Genomic DNA, 22,240 nt, shown 5'->3' on the forward strand with positions numbered 1-22,240 from the left:
TAGATTATAGACAAGTTGACTCAAACTTGTCATCTCCAAAATCTTCCATAGAATCATTCTGGCTTCTTCAGGAAACCACCAAATTCTTGATACGAACATCTTATCTCAGATACACTTGTTCTAAATTGAAAAGCAATTGAATAGAATGTATTTGTGGAAATAAGTACTGTATGCTATTAAACCATTAGTCTATCTACTATTATATGGAAGACCCAAATCTAAAAAAAACCCTTGAGAAACATTCATATTAACTATTTCATTTAGCCAGATCTTTACAAAATACATGTTGGTATTGCTTATCCACGTTTAAATCCTAAAGGTAGCTTTCTTCTCATTAACTGACCTAATATGTATCTACAAAAATTATCTATCCAACAGCTTTCATTAAAATAATTATAATTCAATTATAATTTTAATCATTTGATTTGGACTTAAAGTTCATTTTTACAGATATCTATTAGGTAGATATCTATTCTATACATACCAAGAGAGCAGCTAGGGGATCCCTTTCCTGCAAGAAATCAAGAGAGAGCGCGCCAGGAAAAAGCATTCTCTACTGCCCTGTGTATTGAGGTTTCAAAAAGTACAGAAGACTACTGTATTCAATGGTTCTTTAGAGCAGAAGTTACTTTTTAGTGGGAGCAGCCAAACTACATTCGAAGTCTTTAAAGCTGGGGTCTATTAATTTTTTTAAAATTATTTTAGGGATGGAGATTTTATCAAATTGTATTTTTAGTGTGATGGTTTTTGCTGATTTTACTATAAGCCATCTAGAGACTAGGAATCAGTGTTATATAAATTAAGATAATAAATAAGTAAACTGTAAGGATCCAAAGTGATCTGCTTACATGACAAAGTAAACAAGCTTACTACCTCCAATTTTCAATTCAAGGTGCTGATTATTATGTTTAAATTCCTTCATGGCATGCATCTTCTGCAGAACTGCCAATCCTTAAGAGTATCTGTTTATCCCATCACAGCTGATGGATGGGCATGCTCCAGATCCTTATCCTTAAATATTGCTATCTTTGGGGCTTCAGAAGTGTGTTTTCTCCACTGCTACTCCTGCCCTATAGAACAATCTCCCCCATGAGATCCAATAGGCGCATATACTTTTAACTTTCAGGAGACCACTTAAGACTTGAGGTTCTTCCCTCAAATATTTGGATAGGATGAGATAAGAAAGTAGTGAGTGACATCAAGAAAGTGTGGTTATAGTGCCAGGTTTGTCTGTTTTGGTTTTACTGGTTCTTGTGTGCTTATTGTTCCATACATTATCTTTTAATTGTAAGCAGCATAGAATTTAGAATTTAAGATGGGCAGCTATACAAATGTTTTATACACATGCGCGCACATGCACACATACACAGACATATAGAGAGAGCAAGACAGACAGAAAAAACTTGATTTTTTTTCTTTGTACAAAGTCTTATACTTTCCTACTATTCAGAGAAGTCCAGATAATGCTAGGGGTCAAAGGGGTATCAATGCATCATATGATTTGAGATGGTCATATATTCTATAATTCCTTATCCCTATTTTCAGTTACTATGATAAGTCAGCAGCAGTTCTCTGGATTCCCTATTCAGGAACAGGCTTAGTCGGCAGAAGATTCAGACATGACTTGGCTATGTTAAACCCTTTATTGCAGACATGAATGAAGCATACATACACAGATTATTTGTTCTCTGATGATTTGTTCTCAGTGGTTTAAATAAGTCCAAACTTTGACAAAGATCCATGGTTCAAGAATTTCAGCTCTAGCTTTCCTCCCACACTTTCAGAGTTAAGGGATACTTATTTTGTGGCCTTCAGCAGCGTAAACATGGCTACATAACAGAATTCTCTAGCTTAGAAACCACTGGTTACAATAATGGAAGATGCAGCCCTTGCATCAAACATGCAAAAATAGTCTGATTCTACCAAGAAGGACATTACAGATGCTATCCAGAAGTTCAAAACCTTTTTATAAATAAGAAAAATGAAGCCTAATCTTATGCAGCTACTTCAGCCAAGCTTAATTTCTAATAAAGTTCAGATGGCAAAGTTTATTTATTAAATATATATGCAGCTGAACTCACTAACGCAACTCTGTGTAGGGCAAGTTTAAGCAAGTAATGTTTACATAAATAACCAAATTCTTCATAATGTATCTTTTTAATATGTTCTTTTTAATATATATTTATCTAGTTGCTAACAGATTCAGATGAATCCTATAGGAATTTTCTTGATAGCATATCTAAATGGATGAGCAACTTTGCCAATTACATACTCTGCTCCAAAAGTCCTATGGCAAATCTACCAATACTTTCCTAATGTTGAAGTAAAAGCTCTCTAAACATTATATGCATATCTTCCTATATTAGCAAAAAACCATTGCTAATATAAATGGATGAATTAACTGCAGTTATATTATTTCACAAGCCTCACATGGGGAAAATGCCTTTAAAAAAACAAAGAAATATTTTATCATTCAGAATAGTTTTTTGAAATTATGTCCACCCAATAATTTTAGATGTCATTTTATGGCAATGCTAGGTTAGTTGTCTTGAGCTGTTACTTAATGGTTATCAATGAAAACTATGGGTTCTTTTGTTATCATTTACATTATCCTTAATAAAAGACATAAAATAATAGCATCTCCCAATTCAAGGGACATGCTATTTTTCATATTTGTACATTTAGCTTAAAACTTTTCATTCTCAAGATGACATCTCAAAATATTTTAAATACTGAAATACTAATCTAATAAATTTGATTTTTAGAAAACAAGAGGCAATAACGTTATGCATCAGCTCCCTGAGGTGGATAAGATGGAAAACATTTTCGAATAAACATTTAGAATACTAAAATTATTACAAATTATAGATGCTTTTAACATAGACTACTGAAAAACAGAATTAAGATATTTAGATTTTTCTAAAGTAGTTCACTGAAGTGTGTCAGATATTGCAAATTCTTGAGGAGAAAAGGCTTGTCACAAAACTATCTTGTCAAAACAGGTGCTGACTCCACTTCCAAGGATCAAATAGTCATGGGAACCTACCAAAAATTTCTAACGCGACAAAGGGGGGGGGAGGGTGATCATTCTTTAAAGATGGGTATTTGGCATATGAATTGGGGTGTGAGTCTTTCGGGTTTTTAAGTATTTTGAATTTTCTCCAGGGGATAAAAACGAGGTCACTAAGGTGCGCCATTAAAGACCACTCGACAGGGAAAGTACGTGTTAGCGGGGTTTGGAGCTCAAACCTCAAAGAGTTTCATTTACGGGCCGGAGACAGCGGCACGCTTGTTTTTCGGACGCCCAGCTGCTGGGAAAACAATACTCAATGAGGCGCTTACGAGCAGCCGTCCCGCAGCCTCTGACGAACTAAATCCGCCCTAACATCGCCGGCTGCTGGCCGTTGCTTCTCTCTCTCTCTCTCTCTTCTCTCTCTCTCTCCGCGCCCAAGTTCAGTCAAGTTTGCCGTGTTACTTCCACAAACAGAAGCAAAAGCACAAATACGCGCGCGCGCCCAGAAGTACTCCAAGGCCTAGTGCAAGTCGCGCCAACAAGCAACGAGGGTTCGGGATACCCACAAAAGCCCGGGTCGGGCCGGCGAACTAACAAACTTTCCGTACTCCCGCTTGTCCTGAGGAGGAAGGGTACCCAGGGCGGGCGGGGAGCTTAAGGACGGGTCAGTTAGAGGCCGGAGGTCCTCCTGGCCAAACAGCCCTCCCTTTTCCACTCTCGCCCGGGGAAGACAGGAGCTCAAGGGGTTTCCCCGCTTCTTCACAGGGGATTCCCTTCTCCGGCCGGGCGTCAGCCATTTGCAGCCGCGCTTCCCGTTCAAACCAGCCCGCCAGAGCCCATGGGGAGGGGAAGGGAAGGGGGTGGCTGTCTCTTACTCGTAGTCCCTGAAGATCTCGTTGGTGACCCTGCAGTGGAAGACGTGTTCGTCGGGCCGGAGGTCAGCCGGAGGTTTCTCCCTCACGAAGGGCTTTCGGTGTAGAAGCGGCATCCCCCGGCTCCCGTTTCTAAAAGGAGGCGAGAGGCAGGCGATAAAGAAAGGCAAGGAACCCGAGTGGTGAGGGTGGCTGGGGGGGGGGGGTCCTCAGACGGGCTCTTTTGTGAGCGTTTGACACGCTGCTTTCTCGCTGGGTCCTGAGCGACTTCTGTTGTGCGTGCGCGCGTGTGGGAGAGCGAGAGCGGATCCTTCCTTTCCTCCCCCGCTTCCCCTCCCCTGCGCCGCCTCACAATGGGGCCATGACGCCGAACAGGCGGCGGTGGCGGCGGCTCCACCGGCGGCGACTCCCTCCTCCTCCTCCTCCTCTTTGCTCTCCACAACGTGCTCTCTCGACCCGGGGATTCCCCCCCACCCCAAAGCAACGCCGGCGGTCTTGGGGGAGGGTGGGGTCCCCCTCCTGACCTGCGCAGGCTGGGCCAAGTCCCTCTTTCCCTTCCCAGCCCCGCGAAGGCAACCGGGAAGAGGTCTCTTTGATCGTTTATCGCCTTTCCAGCCCGGCTCATTTGGGAACTCGCCCCCCTCCTCCTCCTCCTCCCTTTGGATGTTGAATGAGGGATCCCCTCCAGATGAGAGAGGCGGTTTGCCGAGCTTCCTCCTGTCAGGATTAGAGCCTTTGGCAGACTCCCCCGGTCGGTCTGTTTGACCAGATCGACCCTCCGGGGACAGATGGACCACCTTCTCCTACCTGATTTAATAATACAATTGCTCCCCCCGGCATGATTGATAATTAATGAGGCTCACCCCTTTTTTTCTCTCTCCCTCTTTCTTGATCCTTTTACTGTTTCTTTTCCGGCTCCACGGAAGTTTTTGATCTACTTCAGCTCTCAACGAGGAAGAGCAGCAGGGAGGAGCTTTCGACTTCTTTCTCCTATATTATTATTGGCCGATCACCGCCTTTCCAGCCTGTGACACACAGGAAGACAGAGAGCTACATTATTAATTAATAGATGAAGTGCTCATCCTCCATTTTTAAATTAACAGCCCAAAAGATCCGGGCCATGCGTTGAGGCTTTTAGAGGCCTAACTTATGCACGGTTCATTCACCTTAATACCCAAGAAAAAGGTTGGCTTGTTAGTTTCTTGGTAAATATATTTGGAAGCTTAAAATGGTACATGTTATTTCTTTTTTTAAAAAAATCAATACGTTTTTTGTTTTAAAAAAGTAACAAAAGACTAAATCCTTAATCTGCTGAATCACTACCCTAATCGTGTAGGACTTTCTCCCCAATTTTATACTCGCTGGGACATTGCACTAACCTTGATGTGGGTTCCTAGTCTTGGTTTAACATCAAGTGATCTGTTCACTAAACCTGTTAAGCAAACCATGTCTCAGTGCAAAGTTACATCACACTAATTATGACTACATTCACGCTCATTATTTCATAGCAATATTTTAATATATCAATTAAAACATAGCCACAGACTCCAAAGTCACTCTGCTCCATAATGTCTTGATATTTATTTCTAAAACTTATGTGGAAGGAGCTAACAGGTGAAGAAATAACAAAGATACCTTTGATATATCTAACCAAACTTCTATCAAAAATTAAAATTGAGCCACTTCTAATAATATTTATTATACAAAGGACAGCTATTTTAAAATCATATATATATTTGTAATTTTTTCTGCAAGATATGTACTATAATTATATATAATCTGTATTGTAAACTCATATATTCTAAATAATACTAACATAGGTACCTAAAACTATTTTATCATCTTATGTGATTGTAACCTATGTCTCTTAATTTAAGACATTTTGGCTACTATTCTAAGTATTTTACTAGCTACTAAATCATGTATTATTGTTGAATTTGAGATTAAACTTCTAGATCTGGTCCAATAAATCAGAAAGTTTATTTAAAATTGTTTCATGTTATTTCATGTTTTTCCAGATAGCAGAATTTTCTGGAGAAATTGGTTTCTTCATAAATTATTCAGAATTACATTTTTATTTATCATCATTAAAAATAAATTTGAAAAATATGTAAATAGAGTGTATTATTATGCTGCTACTGGTAGGCATTATTATTCCCAAAGTAGCATTCTTGTCCCAATCATTTGTTCACTATTTGCAAAAATGATTCTTAACTGCTAGGTTCTAGAACTCAGAACTTTTATTGATGTCAAAAATTATGATAAATTCCACAATGAGATTTATAAAAAGACCAGTTGTTAAGCCATGAGAGAAACACTTGTAATAAAAACCTGTTTAACAACATAGGAAAAAATGAAAGCTATCTTTGCAACTTGGAACAATAGCATGGCCCATTATAGAATGCTTCTTTTGGCAATTTAAAACTAAAAATTAATTAGTTAATTAATTAGATAGCACTCTGCATCACCATAAAAAGGCTGCAATTTCAATGACTTTTAAAGTGAATGAGCTGTCAATAGTCACAATCACAGTCAAAAGTCACAATCACAGACTTTTCAGTTCTGATTTATTATCTTTTTAAATATATTCATCAGTTGACTGCACCCAGTTTGATTGGATTTTATTTGAGATAGTAGTAATAATTCGTTGTTTAGCTTGATACCTACAAATGTACTCCATTCCATAGGTATGAGGAAGATGGATATCAGAATTGCACAATCTTTGTTTTTCCACTGTGACTCTGTAAATAGTTCTATTGATAGATCCTAGTCTGTCTTCCTAACCTAATGCCTAAAAATGTTGCGAGATTAAAATGTACTCTCTCAGTTCCTTGAGGGAAGGATGAAATATAAATAAGGAGGTAAAACAAGAAAATATATAACAATTTTTTCTGAAATAATCTAGTTTCCTACCTCAGATAATAGTATGACAAAATGTCTAAAAGTGTTTTCTGGCATAGTTACAGAGATGAGCAAAGACATTTTTTGGGGGAAAAGTAATTCAGGATATAAATACAATAAGAAAAGTGGATTATAGTATGTAAACTACTTCTACCTGGTACGTGACACTATTGTATTCAATATTTATATTTTGACACCTCATAGTTAACATTAGTTCAGTTTGGATCTGAATATTATGAGATTCTTCCATGGACTTTTTCCATTTTTTTTTTTCTTAGCTGAGGAAATGCTGTCTATGGTGGTTTCTATCAACATTATTGAGCAATTTGCACATATTGTTTGTATATTTCAGGAGCATTTTAATACAGAGTTAAGATGCACTGTTCATTTGTGGGACACCTTTTAGTCTTTAGTCTTTAATGAATTAAAAATATGATCTCTAATTTCCAAAATATATTTATGCTTATGCGTTGGAAGAGAGGACAGAGGCTTCTCATAATTACTGTTCTTCTGTTTGAAAAACCTATTACTGTTTCACAAAATGCCAGCATTCTGAAGAATATAGTGTGAAAGGTTTTTTTTCATACCAGGTATGGCAGGAGTATATACATATTTTCAGCTGAGAGTTGCACTTGGCCAAATATAACTTCAAAAATAGATGACAGTAGAGCAAAATCTAGATTGTATAAGCTTATTAGGTAACTAAATTTTATCCAATAAATTGGATAGCTAATTCAGAGAAGCTTCAATTTGATTTCTGCTGTTACCAGGAGGATGAGCCTGATGACTTCAATAGCTCTTCCACTTTTCTTATTTTTGTCCTCCTTTTGCTTGACAATGGAAAACCAGAAACAGGACAAATATAATAGCACTTTTGTGATATCATTCCCTTCACAGATATATCTTACTAAGCCATAATTGAGTCACTTGGTTTGGGCTTATGTGTTGTTGACCCCTGCCTTTAGGAGAGGTCCATGAATTATGACAATTATAGGTAAACCAGCCAGTTTAATTTATTCAATAAACAATGGTTAAATTAAAGTGTGCATGTGTCAATGATATATTTTGTTTTATTCTCTGTGAATTGATGTTTGTATTAATAGTTATAAAGTAAAGGACAATTGTCTTTCCACCACTGGTTTGACAATAAAGCACAATATTTATTGGTGGATCCTCAACAAATGATTAGTACCTGCTTTAATGGAGGCTTGGGTTTACCCAAACAAAAAGTTAATTGAGACAAAAATTCAACAAAGGTTAGGGCTACTTTTATAAATTATCCTTAACCAAAGATACTGAATGCCATCTAGTGGTAACATATAAATAGCTCTTTAAGTACAGTAGACTTCACTACAACCTATTAAATAAAACTATTCAGTACTTGAGATGTGTTTTGTTTTATGCAATGAATAATAAAAATACGGACTGTTGGTTTCATTTATCAATTTTTTTGTCATTTCTTAAAGAATGTATATCTTATGTGATTGTAACCTATGTATATTACAAAAGTGTAATAGAAACCTATCCTGATGATACAATAGTCATTGGTTTCATTCGAGAAGGAGGTGAGTTTGCATGTAGATGGGAAATTGAACAATTGGCCCTGTGGTGCAGACAGAACAATCTGGAGCTGAACATGCTTAAAACTATAGAAATGAGAGTGTATTTTAAGAGGAGCCTCCTATTCTACCACATCTTACTATATTAGATAAGACATTATCAACAGTAGGGACCTTCAAATTTCTGGGTTCTATAGTCTCCCTTGATTTGAAATGGACACCTAGCATTAAAACCATCATTAAAAAGCCACAACAAAGAATGTTCTTCCTGCATCAATTCAGAAAGTTCAGACTGCTGCAGGAGCTGCTGATACAGTTCTACAGAGCTCATTCAACTTTAGTCAAGCTGAACTGGAGTGACAATTGTAGCACTCTGGATTTGGAAGAATCCATCCATCTATCCATCTCAAAGAATGACTCTGGGTGACTTACAATTCAGCTATTGTTAGCAATGGACAACCAGTTTGGTCTAGTAGTAGAGTTCAAGTCCTGCCTTAGTCATGAAAGTCATCTGGATGACTTCAGATTAATCACTGTCAACCCATAATGTGACAAGTTGGTGAGTTAATTCCTGTCACAACTGATGGCTCATGTTTAGTTGATCCAAAATTAAGCAAGCTCTAAACTTGCAGGAAAATGCTAGGAAGAAAATCTATTTTTGAAAATATATACTTGCATTTAAAATCACAATCTTTTATGACAAAGTCACTGTGCAAGCAATGTTTCAATAATTTTCTATGTGATGAAAATAGAAGGCCTGCAAGATTATAGATTTGCTAATAAATTCAGATAACCATCAGGAATTTCTACCAAATGGTTTGCTAAATTCCCTTTTAATCTGAATTTACAACCTGGTTTGCTTAATTACCACGATTCACTTTAGTGATTCGCTTAACAACAGAAGCAGAAAGGTAATGAAATCAGGTATGACTCTACAGCCACCTTGTTTAGCAATGGAAATTCTGGTCCCAGTTGTGGTTGTAAGGCAGGACTGTACTTACTCTCTGTTCAAGAAGAGCTTGCCTTTTTCTTCCAGTTTGGATTTCAAGGAAAATAAACTGCTAGTAGAAAAGCAATAGAAACTATTTCTCACTAGCAGCATGCTTTTTTTCCTGGTAGGTTAGGAAAAGAAAAGTTATTAATAAAGGAAAATATTTGTAGCTCAGGGTAGAAATGAAGGTCCTTGCTGCTCTCTGAGCTTGGTTGTTTTCTTGCAGATGTTTCATTACCCAAACCAAGTAACAATGTCAGTGCTACCCCTCCTCAAAGAAAACTATCTTCTATCCAATTTAATTGATTGAGCATTTGATTGAGGAGCAAAAGATGCTAAAACTTTTTCAGGCTTCTGTAGTATCATTAATAATATAGAAGAAACTCTTATCAGTAAATTGGCAATGGGATACTGGAGATGGAAATAACGGCACTCAAGATTACAGAACAATTTATTTTACTCTATATGACTGAGTGATTTAAAAGAAAATTGAAATGAAAACAAGTGAGCTGGATTACTTCCGTGGTTTTTTTCAGAAAAAAATAGCCAATTACTGCTTTATTAATTTTCTATGGGCAGTGTTTATTATTTTCTTTCCCATGTAGGGCATATTGTATTGGACATGAATGAATTCCTCTTAGCCCTTCTTTCCTCCTCCTAAAAAGAGGAAATCTACACAGTGTCATCAAGATAATTTAAGTAACCACCAATAATTTGCAGTTTTAAAATACTGTCATCTTTTCCTGCAAATTAAGAAAATCAAAGATGAATACTGTACAGAAAACATGTACCTCATGTAGGCAAGAAATAAGTCCTGGAACAATTGTATGACTTATGTACCACATGTTTAAATGTGAAGAAAAAATACAAATGAAAGAGAAGGAACAATATGTTGCAAAGTATGGCAAATGCAGCCTTTCCAGTTTTTTAACTAGCAACCCTCAATAGAAATAAACCAAGGAGATTCTTTTTTTAATGCCTTCATGTTTATTTACCAAAAATGCATCACTGATTTTCCATATTATTTTCAAAGGCAGTCCCTAACACAAAGTTTAACAAACTGTAACATTCTTTAAAATGTTCTTTTTTATTTAAAAAGCACATGATGTGAATGTACATATTTTGCATGCTATAGAATTCTGTACAAGTAAATTTGTTCAAGTGCTTCTCTATCAGCATCTTCTAAGAATTCATCATATTGCACTGGTACTGCTTCTACCCACTGGTTGAGCTGAATGTCCACCTGAAAAGAAATTAAAACAATTCACTACAACACATAAAATACATAAATCTCAGAAATGCTGAAGGTACGTAAGCAAAATAACACTGAATAACATCTAAAAATAACATCTAAAAATGAGATATCTAATTTTTTGTGAAATGAGACTAGTGTTCGTAATACCTACATAGACAATTTAAATATGCTTCTATATCTTACAATGATGCTGTTTCTATATAAGCAAATCAGTTAAAAGGAAGGAGAAGAAAATACAAGTGAGATTTCCCATAAAATTTAGAAACATATTCTAACCATGCAGAATAATAATTTTAAGTGATGGTTGCAGCTTTCTGTGGTGAATAAGTTTCAGGGGCAAATTTTTAGAAAGTTTTAGAAATGTGCTTTTCCCAATCCTGATAAAATAATCCCCTTGATTTTCCTACCAATTAAAGCTTGAGATTTCTGGAGAGTTGAAAAAGATTGCTCTTTTCCTTTTTGTCCCTTCTGAAATTGTTTAATGAGTTGCAAACATGTGAAAGATTAAGTCAAATGGTGTATCTCAAAGCCATCTCCCATGATCAATCTAGATTCATTACAATGAAGTTACCTTCAAGAGAGAAAACTGTGCAAATGCTTATCAGTAGAACATTATTCAGCAGCTATAATTAATTCATTATTTACCTAAAAAACACACCAAGAAAAATCTTGCCATGTAAATAGTTTGAAAAATAGCTCTTTACCTGAAGCTCTGAGAGAGACTTTTCAAGGTTTGGAACAGTCACTAATAAAGACCCTGGCTTTCTTACATTTTGACTTATGATTTTCCATGCTCTAGGAGTAAAATAAAGTAAATTTCTTATAAAGCAACTCCTCCAAAAATTCTATCATATGAAACAACACAAGATACCAAGAGTTGATCTGTGAGGGAGATAGGCAGCTTCTAAATGTTTGGAAAACTTTGCCTGAGCTGCATGAACAAGAAAAGATCTATACAGGCTGAATAATATGGGAAAAATAACTTGGCCTTCTAGAATATCATAGTTTATTGGGAACAATAGGATCAAATTGGATCTTGTACTGGATTCTATTTCCTTACACATCTACAGATTTACTTTATATATGAAATTATGACAAACACGTTGTGGTAATAGAGAAAGAGGGATCTCTGTTTGGTGAAGATACAGGATTCTATCCAACTGTGTCATTCCACTAATGGGGCAGCATTTAACAACGAATAACTTATTTTCCCATATACAGAATTTCAGATCTATTCTGCAGGAATAGGGGATCTTTGGTGGCATTGCATCAGGTATGGGAGTAATAACAGAGCAAGTAAATGCAGGTCATTTAATGTTAGATGTAGCACATTATTTTATAGAACACTTGGAATAACCTTTAAATCTGTTAAATAATGCTCCCTATTCTCTTTATTGAAAAAAAAGTGAGGACCATCCATCTAGTGATGATATCATGTTTCCCCGAAAATAAGACCCTTATATTTTTTTGAACCCTGAAATAAGCTCTTGGCCTTATTGCCATGCACTCAAAAGCCTGATTGGGCTTATTATCAGGGGATGTCTTATTTTGGGGGAACATGAATTATGGCTTGGAACATTTTTTTCACTATATCAGCAAGTTAGTTCAGAAATTTTCAATAAAAGAATGGAAGCTTTTCTCAATCTTTCAGGTGAATTTGGATCATCTCTTCAAGAATTGTTACTTAATATGGTTGATGGTGATTGAATTGTATCATGTTGGTTAATTTAACTTTTTCTCATTTCCTTTGTTAAAACAATCCATGTGACCTATGTCTTTATCAGGCACACTAATAAACTACTTTAATCTCTTTTCATTTTCTCTGTTTGATGTCTTTTAATATTTATTTTTGCATATTAGAGCAAATAAAATCAATCAAGCACATTGAACCAGCAGGTTACCTTACATAATTTACACTACAACTACCCACAGCATGAAAATCATGTTTCATATTGTTGAGGTTCATGAAGCATGAGAATGATTTCAAAATGTATTTTAAAAGGCAAGCTGATCTTTGATAGATTTTCATTTTGCCCGAACTTGGTAGAGAGAAATTTAATACATTTATTAAATTACAAATTTAGTAAAAAAATAAATAAATAATTGGATTTGGCACAAATATCTAACTGTCCAGTTTTAGCCTTAACAAGAAGGAAATTATAGGTTTCACAAACTTTTTTATTCAGCTGTCTTTAATTGGAATATTTTTGCATCCCAAAAAACAACAACACAGGAATATATATCAGTTTTCACAATTATATTTTTATATACTGGCTTGGATTTTAAAGAATAGCATATGCATAGTTGGTTGGGTGTTAGACAGTGTTTCTAGAGATTTCCAGAACAAAGAGAACTTACCTAGCCTGTTCTGATCTGTCAAGGAAATATTCAAAGACATTATTCATTACAACAATGTCTGCATTCTGAAGAAGTGAAGCTTGAGTACAAATATCTGCATTAATCACCTAAAGAGAAATGATTTTGCAGAGGTTCATGTGAAAAACCATGTGATAATATTTAAGATTGTTAAAAAAATGTTCAGATCAAGGAAAACCATCTAGTTCTGACTCTTCTATTAGTCTTGCATCAGTATACATGACTAATGTCTTGACCATTAGAAAATAATTTTTCCAATATTGCAGATTGTTATTAATCTTATCATTGTATTATAAAGAAATTAAAAATTATGTAGTAAGCAAGCTGTGAGATACACAGTGCCATAAGTATGAAACAGAACTGAAGGTGAACAGAGAAATGAAGTCTGCTTGTTGGAGTTTCTCTGTTTCTTTAACTTAGGAGTGTTTTGTCAATAAGGAAAATGATAAGACACAATAAGAGGAAGAGTCTCTATATACACAGACCCAGTGTCTGTCTCTCTGTTGGCCTGTGCTTACTAAAACAAGTCTGTGGATTGAGGGAACTTTCTGTCTCCTCTCCTCAAGTAGCTGAACTAAGCCTGTACTCTGCATCCAAGATAATCATATTATGAACACTGTTTAAAATGGAACCTACTGCTATTTCATTACTTGGCATTCCTTTAGTTAATACAATGCATATACCCCAAAGCACTTTAGGAATATGGTAGAATGATTCTTGCTGAGTTTGGATCTCCAGCACTACCTCAGCCCAACCTACTCTCTTAATGGTAGATGGTCAAATGCCGTGCTTATTAAGGAAGATTGTAGATTTTTTTTTTTTTTTTAATTTGATTTATATGCCGCCCTTCTCCGGAGACTCAGGGCGGCTTACAATGTGCTTACAAGATTAAAGTTATTACAAAATATCAAAATCTGTATTTCTATATTCATATGAGATGGTATCAAATTGTAGATAAAAATTTAGGTAGGAATCAGAAATTTCTCATCTTCTCATGAATGTTAAGGAAGTTGATCATTCTTGGCTTCAGTTTCTCCTCAATTCACAACTGCAACCTAACATAAGAATGTACAGTACTGTGGAAACTTGCTCCCTTACAGAATTATCAGAATGATAAGCTAATACATGGGAAATGTAACACCTGAGAGTTAGAAAAATGCTGAATGTTTTCTTTACTGTGCAGGAATTGGCCTTACAAGAACTTAGGTAGACAAAAGATTTGGATGGCTACAAGGTTTCTTCAATATTAAACTTATCCAGAGTTTATTATATTCCTCTTGGTTTTCACTAATTATATACAAATGAAGCTCAGCTGACTTTCAACCATATTTACTTCAAAATCACTTGCTTGAGACATTAAAAGTAACTGTGATAATATTTCATTTCTAATAAAAAGAGCATTATGCTAACCTGCAGCCCTTCCATACATAAACCAAGCAAATGTATTGGTTCACCTTTATTCTGTCATCAAATCGATACTTTGAAATAATAGCTTCCTGCAACTGGCAAAAGTCTCCATTCATTTCAACTCCATAGATCTGGGATGCTGAACTATAACAATAGGCCTAAAATAAAAGTAGAAAAACTGAGATGTCGCTAGAGTGGGTTGGAATACAGAGTTGAACTGTACTAGGCATCTGAATTTTGCTTATCTGAAGGAATTTGCTTTCAAAATGTGTGCAGGCCTTATTAATGATGACTATGCTAAATATATGCTCACATGGCAGCCTAGGAAATATCTAAATTTGGGGGAACAAAGGCAATATCCATTTTTTGAATGCTTTGCTGGAGCCAGACCCTAAAAAAAGAGATAGGTTCCAGACAGTTCCTAAATTTACTTTGGTTTAATTGAATTGACCTTCCAATTTAAATAAAAATAATTAGACACTATTGATATTATTCATGCGTTTAATAATGTTCTATTTCTGTCTCAATAAAAAGTAACATATTTTTCAAAATAATTTTCAGCAAAATTAAGCACACTCACTTGGAGTCCAGAGGCATGTAAACTTTATAATATTGGGACTCCAAGGAATAAAAGGGCTCTGCACTAGACTGGAAAACTGGGGAGGGGAGAAGAAGGCTGAAATTACTAGCCACTTCTCCGCAGCTTCTGAGAAGACTGCATGAACATATTTATGTAGTCAAGAAAAATCAAGCTCAGCTTGAATAATAAGTTTTAAACCAGAATATTCTGTTATTCTGTTATTTCAACCTGTAAAAGGTTATTACTTTCAAACCATGTAAGCAATAATTACACTTTCTATTTTAGGATAAATGTGAAGGCTGATTCTGCATCTACTTGCTAAAAATAGTTTCTTAAGGCAAGAACAGAAATATGACCATTGCACAAGAGATTAGTTAATTCTAAAAGCATGCAAAGGATAAGGCCAGCATCCTTCTTTTTCAAGGGTAGAGCTTGATGACTACAGCCTGTTATTTCTGAGGTTATTCATGTCTTTAATTATACCATAATATGCTGGTTCCTGTAATAAGGGATCCATGCCTCAACTTTTGCATTCCAAAAATTATATTCAAGTTGAGTAATGTCAGTAATCAAATGTCAAAATAATACATAAGAAGCAAAAAAGTAAAAAAAACAAAACCAGCAAATCAATAACAAATTAAGGTTCAAAAAATAACAATCAGAAACTTGCTTAAATAATATTATACAGCATAGGACAGTAACTAACAGCAAAAGGAGAGAGGGGGAAAATAGAGACATTGTCAACCGATTTCTGATGCAGCTTTTACCCCAAACAGGACTGCTCCAAGCCTGGAGCCCACGTCAACCAGAACCTTCCCTGTCAGGTCAGGCAATACTTCCTGGTACAGGAACTTCAGTTCCACAAGGGAAAAGGAATGGGAAATGAATTCTGGGAAACAACAATAAAACAAAGGGCGTTGCAGCACGAAACACATGATTACAAGAACTTGGATTAAATTTTCAATTTGGGCAGGGATAAAAATATTGCCAAGCCTATTTTGGATATTATACATTTCTGCTGCAATTTTCAAAAAGCAATGGATACATATGACCTGAAGGGGGTTCGCCATATCTAATATCTGGATCTGTTTAGCATCTACTAGCCTTGTATATATTGTATATATATATATATATATTGTATATATATATATATACAATTGAAAACTGAACAGAGTATATATGCATTTAAATGGAATACATTATGGACATGGTTCTTTGAGTAGCTAGAACTGTGATGGTGAACCTATGGCACATGTGCCAGAGGTTGCACAGAGTGCCCTCTCTGTGGGCATGCGAGCCGTCACCCCAGTTCAGCTCCATTGCGTATGTGCGTGTGCCTCCTGCCGGCCAGTTGGTGTTCAGGTCTCTGCTGCGCATGCGTGGGGGGTGGGGTGCGGGCAGGAGGCCGCGCACACATGCATGGGGGGGCAGGCGGTGGGGCACATATGCATGTTCAGCAGAGCTGAACTGGGGCAACAGCACTTTGGGCACTCAGTCCGGAAAAGGTTAGCCATCACTGAGCTAGAATCTTTCAAAGACAACATTTTCAACTATGCTCATTCTGTTTTGGGGACCATCGTGCTGAAGGCAAAACCTGGATTTTATTTTTTTCCTTTCTTGCATTGTATTAAGTGAGCATAACAACAAAATTTAGCATGCTGACTTTGAAACACATTCCAGATTGCAACATGTTCATATCTAACCACTCTGGAAACTAATTAACCTGTTATTTGGACATCTGAAAATAGATTATCATCACCACAATTTCTTGATTTATAATCATTCAGAAAAAAAAAGGTATATCTGAAAATACTTTGGAAAAAAAATTTGGATCACATACAAGCACAATATTTTTCTGGTATTTATGAAAGCAATTTATCTTTTTTCAACCCAAACTTTAAAAAGTTGCACCAGATTTAGAGAGTTGTCTCCTTAAAGCAGATGCAATTTCTTGTTTTTCAGGCTTATGTGATCATGAGTATCTTAGCACATGCGGGTACTAATATACCCACTAATATTGCCTTTGGCACTTATTAGGCTTTTTGTCTTAGTGACTAGACTCTCTTTTAGATTTTATACTGAGAATCAAAAACTTAATTGAAATCTTGCAAACCATAAGGTAAAAACCATATAGCGTAGTCTTTCAGCATTCTTAGGAAATAAAAAGGGACGTAATGCCTTTTTACTACATGATTAAAAATATGCAAAGTTACAATAAATTGCTACAAAGCTTTCTGGAGAGTGAGAAGTACCTGTTTATTGAGAAGCAACCTAATCAGCTGCCTTCTAATCAAAACATGCTTTGTGTATCTAGCTGCCATAGGAGCTATTTCTTGAACAAGCAAGGTCACATAATATTTACTGTATGTTATATAAGCACCCACAAACTCCAGCCTAAAATGATTGGTCTGATGTCAGCAAGGGAACACTCAGGTCAGTGCTGTAGTTTGGTAAAAAAAAAATACAATACATAACTGCTTACCTAATGGTGCTGTCTGATGAGAGCCACAGGCTAGACAATAATTTCTGCTCATCTTTCCTTCTTCACATAAAGCGTCAATACAGTCATCATCATAAAGGAAAGCATCAACATGAATGGTGGGTACTGTCTGCTCATGAAGCTGAAGAGAAAAAAGGCACACTTGATAAATATTTGTGACATTTTCTTCCACATCAGTTTATATGCCATTGAAATTCAATAATCATACATTTTCTATGTTATTTATTTACAGAAATTATAATCAATCATATCTGGTTTTATTTATTTAGTGTATGGCATGTGTTAGCCAGGGATCACCGAGGTGGCTGCCTGCCTCTGTGAAAGGATTTTTTTCGGTGTTATTTTTACCCGCGGGATGCCTGAATGCCAGAAGGGAATCAGGGGAGGCTCCTTTCTTGTCCCTATGCGATTTATTCGCTCACAAGAATCGAGCTGCCGACCTCAACAGTGCGTAGGCCCAGCATCTTACCACATGAACCACCGCGGCCCTCATCATATCTGAATGGCTCTAGTAGTTCACAATCACAAATGCATAGAGATGAAATGGAAAAATTAAGCACCATAAACGTACAAAAGTATTCCATAAAATCAAGTTAAAAAGGCAAAAATTCAAAAATCCAGATCACACATAATTTTAAAAAAAATTGTCCATCACACTGAAGAATAATCTAGTTAGCAAGCAATTTAAATCCCATTTAGCAAAACTAGCCTTCATTGTCCTCCTAAAATTTAATTAGGGGACTGCCTAGATCTTTTGGGGAGGCTATTCCATAAGGATGGGGCAACCACTGATGCTATTTCCTTGGGGATTTCCACTAAGATGTCTGGACATCAACTCCCAGAATTCCTCAGTCAGCAAGGGGAATGGCTAAGGAATTTAGGGAGAGATCCATACATCTTAAACGCCAAGATTGAGAAACTCTGCTATAGTTCTTACTGCTGAGTTTAGAAAGATCTACTCTAATACCTAGTAAATCTTCACAAATAAAGAAACATTTCATCCTGTGGCTTACATGGATCATCATAAGAGTCAATTGTGCACAGAGTCACAGATTTTCTTCCAGTTCAAAATAGCTCCTAATAACTTTAAAACCATAAATATTCCTAAGAGTTGATTCCGAAGTGGAAAAGATATCTGATAACTGTCAGTCCTCTCTTCATGAAAAGGTGAAGCCTCATCCCTTTTATATCAAGAGAATCCAAGAAACAGAAACAGAATTTCCCACACTAATTTGTCTATGGTATTTTCAATTAACAACAAATTACTTCTTATTCATCACACCAATGAGACATTTGTTAATGGAAATTAACAGCTTCCAATCCAGTTTTCTATAAGAAATTTCAGACACTTCTATACAAGCAAATTAAAAAGCACATATTAATCCATAGGAAACAACAATATTTTCCATTTTAGTAGAATCCAGATGTTCACCAGATTTAGAAAAAAAGAAAAAGATGCTGCTCCTAATTGTTGATGTACCTTGAGGCAGTAGACTAACTTAAAGGGCAGAATGTGGGACATAGCTTTCTTCTCCAAGATATTTTTGCTGCATCCCAATATCAACCCACTTTAGGAGACTGCCTTACACTACCTAATGGTGAAATTATCCCTGTTGTGGTCTGCCAGCAGCCTGCGGAGCTGGCAGCGGATTTCGGACAGCAATGAGGCCAGTCCTGGAGGCTGGGGAAGGCCCAGATGAGGGATCTGCGTTGGAGGCAGAGATGGGGCCAGGGAGTGATGCACGGACTTCGGAGCCTCCAGAGGCTGACAGTAGAGAGGCAGAGGAACAGGAGGAGCCTGTTCCTAGTGCACGTATGAGAAGAGCTGCCAGAAGGCAGGAGCAGCTAAAGCAGCACCGGCTCTTGGCCTCTTTGCCGAAAAACAACCATTGAGAGATTTGCTTCGTGTTTGGATGTCAGAGTCTTCTGTTCCTGAACTGTTGCCAAGAAAAGCCTTTGGCAGTTTGCCTAATTATCCCAAGGTCAGAGATAAACTGAAGAATGGTGTTTTGAGGACTTTGCTTTCATTTAATTTGGAATACGCTGAGAATGAGTTAATTCTCAGCTGTTTGAATAAAATCTGTTTGTTTTTTGGAACTATTTTGCATTTAATATTAACTACATGGTCCTGGGTCACAACAATCCCTGGGATAAAGACAATCGGCTGAGCATTTGATTAAGTCCAAATCTATCGAGAAATACAGTATACAAATATGTATATCAATATACTATAACCTTCTAACACCTTATTCTAAAATTGAATAATATAATTGAAGCAATATAGTATCTAATTACAAGCAATACATTGATACTTCTATTTTAGAACACTGAAGAACACTGAACTTTAAAGATAAGGCCAATCAAGAGAATGTTTTGCATTTTTAAATTAAAAAATAATCTTGATATAATTGTGAATAACTCCTAGAGATATTACTGCACAACTGTCTACTTTAAACCTTGATCTATGTTCTGCCTTCTGTTGGACTACATCAACAAAAAAGCCAACAAAGCCATAAGTATAGATGGTTTTATAAAAAATTCTAATTAAAAATCACTTGTCAACTTTTATGGGAGGGTTAAATAGCAAAACCTACTTTTTGAAGAGCATTATGCTCTGAATTGAGCACTGCTTCAACAGGCAAACGATGTCGAATATCTTCAGCAATACTTCTGAGAATGATATCATCATTATTGCATGTAAATTCATCAAAGTCATCTGCAAAAAACAGGGAAAACGGATTTTGCAATGATCATGTGAAACTCAAGGCAATACCTTTATTTAACTTGGCTGCTGAATGCATAGATTCCTAGAAGTGCAGATTCTACAAATAGTCACCAAAAGAAAATTAATGGGACTAGCTGTACAATCAGTAAACAGGCATGAAGTCAGCTAGTTAGCAATCAAGAATCAATCAAAGCCTAGAAGAAGAAACTGGAGGCAATACAGCAGCCCTGAAGACAAACAGGGAAAGACTCAGTAATGGACTGGAATGATAATCAGGCCGAAACAGGACCATCTCAGTTTTATTCATATTTAGCATTAGGCAGTAAAAGGGTATTTAAGAGGAAATGTTGATAAAATGTTTCATTACAGCTGAACATGCTTTGCCAGCAAGGGTCAGAAAAGACGGGATAGACTTGTCAGCATAACAGTGAGGCTGGAAATGTTGATCAGGAATCAGAGGAGAGCACCCAAAGGAACAACAAAAACAGTGTCCAAGACTGATCCTTGAGAGACACCTCCAAAAGAGGAAATTCCTGGGATAAAAATTCTTTACACAACATTGCAAAATAATTAAAAAAAAAAAACATTCAAAATTCTCTACCAACAATGCCCTCCAATTGTAATCTAGCAAATGTTCAAGGGATGCCCAAAGATTGTAACATAAACAATGTCTTAATACATATATATTCTAATTTTATTTTTTTTTTGGCTGGGATACATACCGTGTTTCCCCGAAAATAAGACCCTGTCTTATATTTTTTTGAACCCTGAAATAAGCGCTTGATCTTATTGCCATGCACTCAAAAGCCTGATTGGGGCTTATTATCAGGGGATGTCTTATTTTGGGGGAAACAGGGTAGCAAAGGTCATACATTTAGATGGCTTTTACAGAGAGAACAAATTTTATACCAAGCAACCAGATGCAAAGTGAACCCACCCAGTGGGACATGTGTGTACTCTTAATCTTAACTGCAATCCATCACAACGCCTATGTCAAAACGAATTTCAAAGGCCGCCCAGCTTCCACGTATTCTTACTGGAGATCAATATAGGATGTCGCATCTTTCTTCTGGATTTCCCAGAGTCACTGAAGAATACAATACAATTGGATCAAATGACCAATTAATCTGATTCAGCATGTTTAGTGTGATTAAACCAAACCCTGATTGAGTAAGGTTTCTCCATGCGGTTTCCCCAAGTTAAGAGTCAGCAAAAGCAATGATAAAAAGGGGCAGATAAGCGAAGTGTAAAACAAATAAACGTTCTGAGTATAAGAAAAAGAGGAAAAAGGGGGGCGGAGATGAAAAGGCGTATCCTACAAAAGAGTACACGTAACTGTCTGGCGACCTCACGTTATATTATTTCAAGTGTTGGGGGGAATAATACGAGGCATAAGAAGAAACTCCGCTTACTAGATGTTCTCAGCCAGTGCAGCAGGCGAGGCAACTCCCCCGCACGCGCACCCTTTATTACGTTCAGCACCGCTTGGCGAGCCGATGGAAAATCCATCCTTACCTGATATTGAAGGTACCGCGCAAGCGCGCCTCTATCATCTTTCTCCCTACGCCTAGATAAGTCAGACTCGACCGCTCGGCTTTGAGCGCATGCGCAAAAGTAACTGCCCTTATTCCCCCCCCCCCCCGCTGCTCCGGGAGTTATGAATATGATGAGTCTTCCCGGAACTTCCTGGTATTCCTCCTCTTTTGTTTTAAAGACGGTAACGGCAATAGGCGCTTTTTCAAGAACCGCGTCCGTCCCTCGTTTTGTGTGGCGATGAATAATTTTGCTATTTTTGAATACAGCTCTTGGCATCATGATTCCGAACGACGTTGATTTATCATTGGTTTTATCCCTCGGTGCAGATTAGCCTCTAGCAAAAAAAAAAAAAAAGCTAAATTTAGCAAGTTGAATGTTACCTTTAAATTGTGCTAAAAGACTAAAAAGAAAAAAAAAATCATCACTGTGAATCTGGGCCAGAACATAGTTTTGCGGAAATTTATGCAATCTAGACAGAAATTGACTCCTTGAGTTCAAAAGTCCTTACTACTTTCCTCTTTATGT

The 22,240-nt window shown here is 36.7% G+C and overlaps 2 protein-coding genes across 4 annotated transcripts in view; both read right to left on the minus strand.

The window, feature by feature from the left end:
* Window positions 1-4,834, minus strand: part of BAZ1A (bromodomain adjacent to zinc finger domain 1A) — a 49,529-nt gene extending 44,695 nt beyond the window's left edge. For 2 of the 3 annotated variants that reach the window (XM_070940469.1, XM_070940462.1), the window contains exons 1-2: window positions 4,749-4,834; window positions 3,889-4,017 (exon numbers count right to left, since the gene is read on the minus strand). In XM_070940469.1, the coding sequence (XP_070796570.1) occupies window positions 3,889-4,001 (113 nt within the window). In that variant the 5' untranslated portion in view covers window positions 4,002-4,017; window positions 4,749-4,834. Of the gene's footprint in view, window positions 1-3,888; window positions 4,018-4,748 lie in introns of those variants that run through there. The other variant, XM_070940476.1, reaches the window with a different exon arrangement.
* A 5,510-nt stretch (window positions 4,835-10,344) lies between these two features.
* LOC139308009 (uncharacterized) lies at window positions 10,345-21,718 on the minus strand. The gene is made up of 8 exons (XM_070931378.1): window positions 21,592-21,718; window positions 20,049-20,170; window positions 17,437-17,575; window positions 15,722-15,843; window positions 14,422-14,532; window positions 12,950-13,056; window positions 11,296-11,386; window positions 10,345-10,579 (listed from the first exon to the last, which is right to left on the minus strand). Exons 1-8 carry the CDS (start codon window positions 21,686-21,688, stop codon window positions 10,466-10,468), a joined length of 903 nt encoding a protein of 300 aa, XP_070787479.1. The 5' UTR covers window positions 21,689-21,718; the 3' UTR covers window positions 10,345-10,465.
* Window positions 21,719-22,240: the final 522 nt, after the last annotated feature.

This window comes from Pituophis catenifer, unplaced genomic scaffold (genome assembly GCF_029215685.1).
Source record: "Pituophis catenifer annectens isolate HBS135680 unplaced genomic scaffold, rPitCat1.0.hap2 SCAF_1, whole genome shotgun sequence".
Lineage (NCBI taxonomy): Eukaryota > Metazoa > Chordata > Lepidosauria > Squamata > Colubridae > Pituophis > Pituophis catenifer.